At 39.6% G+C, this 10,418-nt stretch overlaps 1 protein-coding gene across 2 annotated transcripts in view; it reads right to left on the bottom strand.

Moving 5' to 3' along the window:
- shtn2 (shootin 2) overlaps positions 1 to 9,546 on the bottom strand; it is a 22,151-nt gene extending 12,605 nt beyond the window's left edge. The window contains exons 1-5 of one of the 2 annotated variants that reach the window (XM_084069152.1): positions 9,450 to 9,546; positions 3,903 to 3,955; positions 3,743 to 3,803; positions 2,828 to 2,922; positions 521 to 737 (exon numbers count right to left, since the gene is read on the bottom strand). In XM_084069152.1, coding sequence (XP_083925278.1) covers positions 521 to 737; positions 2,828 to 2,922; positions 3,743 to 3,803; positions 3,903 to 3,955; positions 9,450 to 9,483 — 460 coding nt within the window. In that variant the 5' untranslated portion in view covers positions 9,484 to 9,546. Of the gene's footprint in view, positions 1 to 520; positions 738 to 2,827; positions 2,923 to 3,742; positions 3,804 to 3,902; positions 3,956 to 9,449 lie in introns of those variants that run through there. The other variant, XM_084069153.1, reaches the window with a different exon arrangement.
- Positions 9,547 to 10,418: the final 872 nt, after the last annotated feature.

The following is a 10,418-nucleotide window of genomic DNA, read 5'->3' as shown; positions in this document are numbered from 1 at the left end:
ATATATATATATATATATATATATATATATATATATATATATATATAGGTTTGATAACTGTTGGTCTAGCCCTTCCATTGTGTTGAGGTAATTTTTTTTACCCGTTTTCAAGTTTAAATAGGTAAAACGTACCCTTTACATTTCTTTATTGGAACAAGGCTTCATGATATCCTCAGAGACAGCTATTTTAACGCAACAAAATGAATTACCACCATTTTAGTTCATTCTGATGGTCTAAACAAAAAGGTGACACCTGTGGTGTTAAGGGTCAAATTTGACCCGGCACAGTGTGGCTCACTTTTTACCTTCTATGGTACAAGTGTCACTATTTTTATTAATATTACATTTTTTTTAAAGTAAAAAAAACTAAAACAAACATTTTCTTTTAAGTATTTTTTTTGTTTGTATTTTGGGCTGTGTTAAATCACTGGTCAAATTTGACCCGCTAACACCAAAAGTGGATGCAGGTTTCTATTCTAACACAATGCAAGGGCTAGATCAATAGTGTAACTCTCCTCACCTGTGATCCTGTGCTGGCATCTCAGCAGACACTCTGCATCACTGTCTGCATCAGCACCATCCACCTCATCACTGATTGGCTGGGTCTCAGGGTCAGAGGTCACGGCAGCCAGGTTTTCAGGGTCAGAGGTCAAGGCAGCCACGTTTTCAGGCAGCTCAGAGATGAAGGGCAGCAGCATCTGACTCTGTCTCTTCAGCACCTTGTTTTCCTTGGTTACCTAGGCAACCAAGAGGATGACCAGTGAATGATAAATGACTGCATTACACTGCAGTAACTAAGTACAGTACATTTTAAAGGACAACTTTGTTTTTTTTACAACCAAGGTTTATGTTTTAGATTGTAATTAAAGTAAATAAAAGATGAGTGTTAAAATGTACTGCTTTCTATAGTTTTAGCAATTTTCGCGATCTTTTTTACAGTGGGCGGGGGCATTCTGTCCGGTGGCTAAATATGTCTTTTTTTACACAATAACCCGGTGTTTTCTTTATTATTATTTACAGTAGCTCTTCTAGCCCCCAATAACTCACATCTGGCCATCAATGACCACGGGACCTTTTTATTGTGTAAAAAAGGCATATTTAGCCACCGGACAGAATGCCCCCGCCCACTGTAAAAAATATCGCAAAAATTGCTAAAACTATAGAAAGCAGTAAATGAAAAAAAATGAACACTCATCTTTTATTTACTTTAATTACAAGCTAAAATATAAACCTTGGTTGTAAAAAAACAAAGTTGTTTTTAGGTACTTTTACTGTACAGGAGTATTTCCAATTTTCAGTACTTTTACTTATACTCCATTACATCTCAGAGGCAAATATTGTACTTTTACTCCACTACAATTATTTGAAAACTTTAGTTACTAGTTACTTTGTAGATTTTGATTATTATTACAAAAGATACATTAACCACTTCAGCCCTATATACATTTTTATACAAAATAACCGATCTACAAGCTCACAATGCGTTGCGATGGGACGCATTGTGAGCTTGTAGATCTGTTGTTTTCAAAAGATTTTTATACATTTGAAAACTTGTGAAATGCGAAGTGGTCGGGCAGGGGTGTAAGCCTCGACCATAGCCCTGAGGTAAGAAGGAGCTGTTCCTTTCACTGCCCTATTGGCTAGCACCAGGGTTTTAAACTGGATGCGAGCCGCTACAGGGAGCCAGTGTAGAGAACGGAGAAGGATAGTTGTGTGGGAGAACCTGGGGCGGACGAGCCGCAGCTTTCTGAACAAGCTCCAGAGGTCTGATGGCAGACGCCGGGGCACCAGCAAGGAGGGAGTTGCAGTAGTCCAGGCGGGAGATGACAAGAGCCTGGATGAGCACCTGGGCTGCCTTCTCGGTGAGGAAGGGGCGAATCCTCCTGATGTTGTAGAGGAGGAATCTGCAGGACCGTGTCACAGATGCGATGTTTGCCGAGAACGACAGTTGATCGTCCAGGGTCACACCCAGATTCCTTGCAGTCCGAGTTGACGTCACCACAGCATTATCGATGGTGATGGCCATGTCTCGGTGCGGGCAGCCCTTCCCCGGGAGGAACGTCAGATCGGTGTTGTCCAGGTTGAGCTTCAGGTGGTGCGTCGACATCCAATCCGAGATGTCAGCCAGACAAGCAGCAATGCGTGCTTGTGTGTCAGAGGAATGACAGGATCAGTGGGTGTCATCGGCACAGCAGTGGTAGGGAAGGTCATGGGAGTGGATAACAGCACCAAGAGATGTAGTGTATAGAGAGAGAAAAGAAGAGGACCCAGAACCGAGCCTTGGGGAACCCCAGCAGTGAGCCTGCGTGGTTCTGACACAGACCCTCTCAGCATCACCTGGTAGGAGCGACCCGTCAGGTAGGATGCACACAGGGAGAGTGCAGGGCCTGAGACACCCATCCCCTCGAGGGTGGAGAGGAGGATCTGATGGTTCACCGTGTCGAACGCTGCAGAGAGGTCCAGGAGTATCAGGACGGAGGAGAGAGAGTTCGCTCTGGTGACATGGAGCGACTCCGTCACTGCCAGGAGGGCAGTCTCTGTCGAGTGACCAACTTTGAACCCAGACTCGTGGGAGTCCAACATAATATAATGTAATATAATGTAATATAATGTAATATAATATAATATAATATAATATAATATAATATAATATAATATAATATAATATAATATAATATAATATAATATAATATAATATAATATAATAGTAGGACAGATATAATATAATATTATAATATAATATTAGGACAGATATAATACAAATATATAATATTAGGACAAATATAATATAATATAATAACATTATATTAGGACATATAATAGTTACCTTGACAGCGAGGGCTTCAGCAGTCTCCCTGCAGGAGCGTTCTATCTGGAACTGGAACTCCAACACATCCATCTCCTTCAACAACTGACCGGAAACTAGACATAATACATAACACAACATTCAAATAATAACACTTATCCATGTAACGTAACATATAATTATGTTTCATTAACACATCCATCTCATTCAGCAGCTGACTAGAAACTAGACATGACAGTTCAGCGGTAAAGTAGTTAAGTGGTTAATCTGTGTCAATTAACGCATCTGTGTCATTCTTAGATTTGAGCTAAAAAGCATTATTTTACACTTTGGCTATTAAAAAATAGCAGCTATACAAGCTCAGCTTGTAGATCTGCTATTTTTGAAAAATTGTGAAGATGTGTGCAAATCTTTGAATATATTCTTTTGAATATAATATTTTAAAGCAAACATTATTTAACTCAAATCTTTGCTTCTGGGGGGTCCCTGGAAGAACATATTTTGAGATGGGAGTCCGTGGCCAAATACATATAATTTTGGGGGTCCTTGACATGAAAAGGTTTGAGAACCACTGATATATAGTAACATAAGTTTAAAAAAAAAAGCTGTTTGGGTTTAGAAGACATTTGTAGAATCCCACAGAAGCAAAGATTTGAGTCACAAATGTTTGCTTTAAAAATATATATATTCAAAGATTTGCACACAGTTTCATGATTTTCCAAAAATAGCAGATCTACAAGCTCATAGTGCGGCACTCGGTGCTGCGCTATGAGCTTGTATATCTGCTATTTTTTAAGATATGATATAACTATGAGAGTGACGACACTAGCATTGACTCCCATTGTAATACAGGAGGCAGCATCCCACGTTCGCATCCTCGCTTGCGGCAAGATCAAAGCATGAGGCAACTCTCTCTCTCTATATCGCTGGTCTCACCTTGTTCCAACTCCGACAGCCTCTGATTGGCCAGATCCCTCTGGATCTCCAGAATCTCACACTGGCAGACAGAAGACGCAATCAGAGACGTTATAAAAAATATATATATACATTTTAAGAACAAAAAAGAGGTTTAAATGTCAGTGAATCAGAGTCTTACCTGGATGTCAGCTTCATCCTCTAAGGAACTGCTCTCCTCTTCCTCACTGGACACTGATGGAGGACAGAGGAGAGGATGAGTTGTCAGACTTCTGTCTCTCCTCAGACAGAGGAGCAGGTTTTTAATAAATCATACAGCATGTGGCAAAAGTTCATAAACAGCATATCAAGGCTGTCGGGAAGAAACATCTTATCTCCACATTTGAACTTTTTGGCATTTTAACGCCCTACTTGATCAAGTAACAGTTTTTTTTTACCTGCTGTCCCTATTTTGGGCACGTCATTATAGCCATTTTTTATTTGTATGAATACATAGTGAAAATATAAGCTATTTTCGCTACTTTTGCGTGACAATCTTGTACAAAAAAGTAGGGATTGATTTACGAAAAAAACAAGTTGAAATATAGCTGCAAGCAGCGATAATACGGGGCCAGTGAATAGAGAGAGAGAGAGAGACAATAGATTGATGAGAGAGAGATGGAAACAGAATGGTTTGATTGGACATCTCAACCTATTGCCATTAACAGGATTCGAACTCTCAACCTTCAGACTAATAGGCTGCAACACTACCTATAGTGCTATAGCTTTGTCCAGGCTGATATTGTCTGTTGAAGATGATAAACTCTTGCCTTCTTTCATGAACCAAGCCCCTGTTTCGTTTCACTAACACTAAGATCACTCGTTCACAAACCATTTGCCAATGAAGAAATTGTACATCTCCTCAGACCCAAAACTAGTGAAAGTAGCCGATCTACAAGCTCACAAACCATGAAAAGTTGTGAGATTGTAGATCAGCTATTTTCAGAATGAAGTATGTCATACGTTGAAAAAAACGTACTCTCAAATAAGCATTTTAGGTTATCTTTACCATTTGCACATGTATTCATTGATACAGTCATGTTGTTTGCAATTCAACTTAAATTGAGTCTGCATCAAGTGAGGCTTGAACTGGCGACCTTGCGATTGTGAGGCATTCATTTAAGGGAGACGCCATTGTACCAACAGACAAGTAACTGTGAAAAAGGAGACCACACATATGATACAGTTTCACGCAAATAGCTGAAAAATCCTGGGTTTAAGTTTTTTTCAAACTGCTCAAAATTACGGACAATCTAAGGGCGGAGCTTTCTGGTCAAAGCGATAGATGTGTTCCTCATGAGTCAAGGCACAAGTGTAAGCAAGTTTCACGACTTTCGGCCAAACGAGGCATGACTTTTGCCTGTTTAAAGTTTGCATTTTCAAAAAATTGCTATAGCGCCCCCCTTTGGCCAATTGGAGTGAGATTGGTTTCAGTGATATTTGGAATGACTCTCTACATCACTGCAACGTTTCAAAGAAATGTGAGACTTGCATGTATGTGTTAGGGGCAGATGAATAATTTTCATAAAACTGCAATAGTTAAAATCTATTTCCTCCTGGGATTTTTGAGTAATCTGCACGAAACATTTTACACATGAAATAAGGACCTTTGCCGACAAAACAAAAGCGGCGGATTTTCCATAAGTGAAAAAATGCAGAAGTTAGGAGCCAATGACTGTTTTTCATTTAATTCAAAATGGTGGGCGATCTAAAGGTCAGAGGTCAAAAGTCAGACCACGAAAGTTGTCGGGCATGAAGACACGCATGTGTGTATCGAAGTTTCATGGTTGTAGCTCAAACATGGCATGAGTTGTAGGCCTACCTGTTCAAAGTTGGCACTTTCAATTGAGTGCTATAGCGCCACCCTTTGACAAATGAGTGTGAGAATTATTTCTTGGTAGTTTTTCATGAGCATCTACCATATGGCCGAGTTTCGTAAAAAGCGTAAGCACGGTTAAGCCAGAACTGGCAAAAACAAGTATTTTTCAAACTGCTCAAAATTGCGGAAAATCTAAGGGCGGAGCTTAATGGTCAAATCGATACGTGTGTTCCTCATGAGTCAAGGCACATGTGTAAGCAAGTTTCACGACTTTCGGCCAAACGAGGCATGACTTATGCCTGTTTAAAGTCTGTATTTTCAAAAAACTGCTATAGCGCCCCCCTTTGGCCAATTGGAGTAAGATTGGTTTCAGTGATATTTGGAATGACCCTGTACATTTCTGCAAAGTTTCAAAGAAATGTGAGTCTGCATGTATGTTTTAGGCGCAGATGAATAATTTTCATAAAACTGCAATAGTTAAAATCTATGGAATCCTGGGATTTTGGAGCAATCTGCACGAAACGTTTAACACTTGAACTTTGGACCTCTGCCGACAAAAAATAGGGAGCGGATTTTCCATAAGTGAAAAAATGCAGAAGTTAGGAGCCAATGACTGTTTTTCATATAATTCAAAATGGTGGGAGATCTAAAGGTCAGAGGTCAAAAGTCAGAGGTTGAAAGTTGTTCAGCATGAGGAGACGCATATGTGTATCCAAGTTTCATGGCTGTAGGTCAAACAGGGCATGAGTTGTACCTGGTCAAAGTTGGCATTTTCAATTGAGTGCTATAGCGCCACCTTTGGACGAAAGATTGTGAGAATTATTTTTTGATCGTTTTTCATGACCGTCCATCTACCATATGGCCGAGTTTCGTAAAAAGCGACAGCGCGGTTCAGCCAGAACTGCGAAAAGTGGCAGAAGAAGAAGAAGAAGAAGAAGTGACAGAATACTGCCAATAACAAAACAGGTCCAGAGCTGAGCTCTGGCCCCGTAAATATGGAGCCGGTTTTGTTTTTTCATTATGAGGAGAGACAAGACAAAAGTTATTCATTGTGAGGAGAGACAAGACAACAGTTATTCATCGTGAGGAGAGACAAGACAACAGTTATTCATTGTGAGGAGAGACAAGACAACAGTTATTCATTGTGAGGAGAGACGAGAAAACAGTTATTCATTGTGGGGGTGAGGGGGCGGGGGGGGGGGGGGGGTGACAGACAATTTCAAATCCTGTTCATGATAAAGTTTCACATCCTGATAAGATAAAAACAGGAAGTGAAATCAGGGCACTTTGAAGGAGCTCATGTTTTGCCACCAAGCCTCTTCTGGTGCTCTACCTAACACAGTGGTTCTTAAACCTTTTCATGTCAACCGCAAACCCCCCCATCTGAAAACATTTCGTGCCAGGGACCCCCCAGAAGAGATTTTTCCAAATGTGTTCAAAAATAGCAGATCTGCAAGCTTGCAGCGCACGCTGCAAGCTTGTTGATCTGCTATTTTAGAATAGCCAACGTATAAATGGATAAAGTGGTTAAAATTATGCTGTATCACATTTAGCCGCAGAGGACCCCCTGGAACCCCTCCAAGAAAGCCCCCAAGAAGGACCCCACTTTGAGAACCACTGGTCTACCTACCACAGTGGTTCTGAACGTGGGGTCCGGGGACCCCCGGGGGTCCTTGAGGGGGAACCGGGGGTCCCCTGCAAAGATGAATCAATACAGCATCAAAATCAGTTTAACCACTACGGGTTAAACTGAGAGCCTATCGGGTATAGGCTCTATGCACAGCAGCCATATTATCACTTCCTTCCAATGATACTAATGAAGGCTCTGTTCCATTTAGTCTAGCACAGTGGTTTCCACGACCCCCATAACTCTGAGTGTACAAATGGAACCAAATGGACCCAGAGTTACACACCTGTAAGGGGCCATTTGGAAGCCCATGAGGGTCCCTGGACCCCAACTGTAGACCCACTGGTGTAACAGAGTGTTTCCAGAGAGTGAGCCAACGTGCACAATATCAGTACCCTGACTCTGTTTGACCAGAATGGAACAGAGCCTTCATTAGTATCATTGGTAACACCTGTGAATGTCTTCATAATATGGCTGCTGTGAATAGAGCCTATTTGAAAATAGCCGATCTACATTTCGCGATGTGACGCATTGTGAGCTTGTAAATTCTGCTATTTTCAAAAACATATTAGAAATAAATCTTTTTTTTATTTTAACAACACAAATCTTGTATTGGGGTCCCTGGCACCAAACATTTCCAGACGGGGGTCTGTGGCCAAATACACATTAATTTCAGGGTCCTTGACATCAAGAACCTTCAGAACCACTGCTCTACTGTCTCCGTGCAACAAAGAAAGCGTTGCTGTCATATTTATTGATTTTAAGTTCATGTATTTGACTCAGGATCAGGTTAAAGCAGCACTATGTAACTTTCCTCTTCTACCCGGATTTGAACCCGGTTTGCTGCTCAAGTGCTGGAATGTTTTCCATTGAGCTAATAGAGCTAGCCTGCTTGCTCAGGGGATACATTGAATCGAATTGAAACTTTGTGTCAGATCAGACCTTTGACACGATCTAAATGTCTCAGAGCAGGGAGGCAATATACAACCACCCCAATTGTATAAGTTATATTGTATTAACATACTCTACCATACAGATTGTATAAGTTATATTGTATTAGCATACTCTACCATACATATTGTAAGTTATATTGTATGAACATACTCTACCATACAGATTGGACACAATTACATTTTATTCATTAAAATGTACATAGTGAGGCTTTAATGTAACACTCTCCATGTGACCCAAGGACACTTTGGGATTATGAACAAAATATAAACTTAAAAACGGAAGGAATGAAACACAATAATGACAATTAACAGTGTGGATGCAACATGACATTTGAATCATTTGAAATAATGAATAAATACAAACAATTGGGTTTTAAAATGAATGTGTGAGCTTTTTACTAATGGGTGCATAATGCTTGTCTTGATCCGAAAGGAAGCTGGTTTTAATAAAGTTGTCTCAACTTTCATAGTTAACTAGACTAACAGTGCCATATAACCCTGCTGAATATCTCAGAATATTAGCTCTTATTATATGACTGAAACATGAACGTTGACAGTATAACATCAGTATAATATGTTGACAGTATAACATCAGTAATCTGTTGACATTATAACATCAGTATATAAGCTGTTGATATTATAACATCAGTATAATCTGCAGTGGTGTAAAGTAACTAAGTACATTTAATCAAGTACTGCACTTTTGTAGTACTACAAGTACTACAATTTTGAGGATGTTTTACTTTATTGGAGTATTTCCCATTTTCAATACATTTACTTTTACTCCACTATATCTCAGAGGCAAATATTGTACTTTTACTCCACTACAATTATTTGTCAGCTTTAGTTACTAGTTACTTATTTATAGTTACTAGTTACTTATGATTTAGATTATAATCACAAAACATACATTAACCACTTCAGCTCTTTGAAAATAGCCGATCTACAAGCTCACAATGTGTCGCAATGAGACGCATCGTGAGCTTGTAGATCTGCTGTTTTCAATAGATCTGTATTCATTTGAAAACTTGTGAAGCAGGATATTCTGCATGATGAGAACGTTCTACTTTTGGTACTTTAAGTACATTTTGATACCAATACTTTTGTACTTTTACCCAAGTAAATTTTGAATTACTGACTTTTACTTGTAACAGAGTATTTCTACATGGCAGTATTGGTACTTTTACTTAGTAAAGAACTTGAGTACTTTTCCCACCACTGCTAATCTGTTGACATTATAACATCAGTATAATCTGTTGACATTATAACATCAGTATAATCCCATCTCACCTGAGCCAGTGCTGTCCTTCCCGTCCAGCGACATTGGGGTGTCTCTGTACTTTACGGTGTTTCCTCCACTGACTTGAAACTATCTTTCCAAAGCAGACGTCAGAAAGCGCTGCTGGTCTGACATCACATGGTTGATTGTAAAAAGGAACTGGGAATCTGTCTGTGTTAAAGCCCTCCCCTCCACTTTATGATAGAACGAGGAACTGTTCACCCAATGTGCAGCATATAATAGGAAAGTGAAGAGGTTTTTTTCCACCATAATTGTATTTATTTTTATTTTTGGAGAAACTTAGTAACTTGGTATTTGAGGACAGGGGAATTAAAGGCCTCTGTCCCTGTCCTACATTATAGCAAGACCACCATGCCAGCTTGTGGTGGACATTTTCTCAAAATTAGATTTTTGCCACGGACATACAAAATAAGTGGTTAAGGTTTCGTAGCAATGTATAGCAATTGTAGAAAAAAATGATTTTAATTGTCGAATGTTTAAGCATGTTCTAATCATGTATATTTTAATTTAACTAAAAACCTTTTCCAAACATTTATTTTTTTTCTCCTTACATTTTGGAAAAAATAGCCAATTTAACATCGAGGTGCCCACTCTCCCTTGGTGCCCACCTACCCTGTTACGGTCTATTTGACCAATTATTATAGGCTATTTGTTTTAAGGACCACATGGTCAACGTTATGATGTAGCCTAAATAACAGAAATGAAATGCACTGACTGTAAACAATAATGCGCAGCTAATGATACAAACACAGTAAACACTGACCATTAAGTTATCTGTCTGCCCTCTCCACCCCCTTTCTATTTCTCTCTCTCTTTCTCTCTCTCTCTCTCTCTCTCTCTCTACCACAAAGAGCAAGCAAAGCAGCTGTGCTTACTACATTAAAAGTTGCAACGCTTGCTTGTACTCACCCGATAATGAACTTGGGGTCAGCTAATTGTCCTAGTTTCATATCCATTTG

This window comes from Gymnoscopelus microlampas (assembly GCF_963454915.1).
Source record: "Gymnoscopelus microlampas genome assembly, chromosome: 10".
In the NCBI taxonomy this organism is placed as follows: Eukaryota; Metazoa; Chordata; class Actinopteri; order Myctophiformes; family Myctophidae; genus Gymnoscopelus; species Gymnoscopelus microlampas.
Note: the sequence above shows the minus strand (reverse complement) of the source record. Positions and strands in the feature narration are given on the sequence as shown.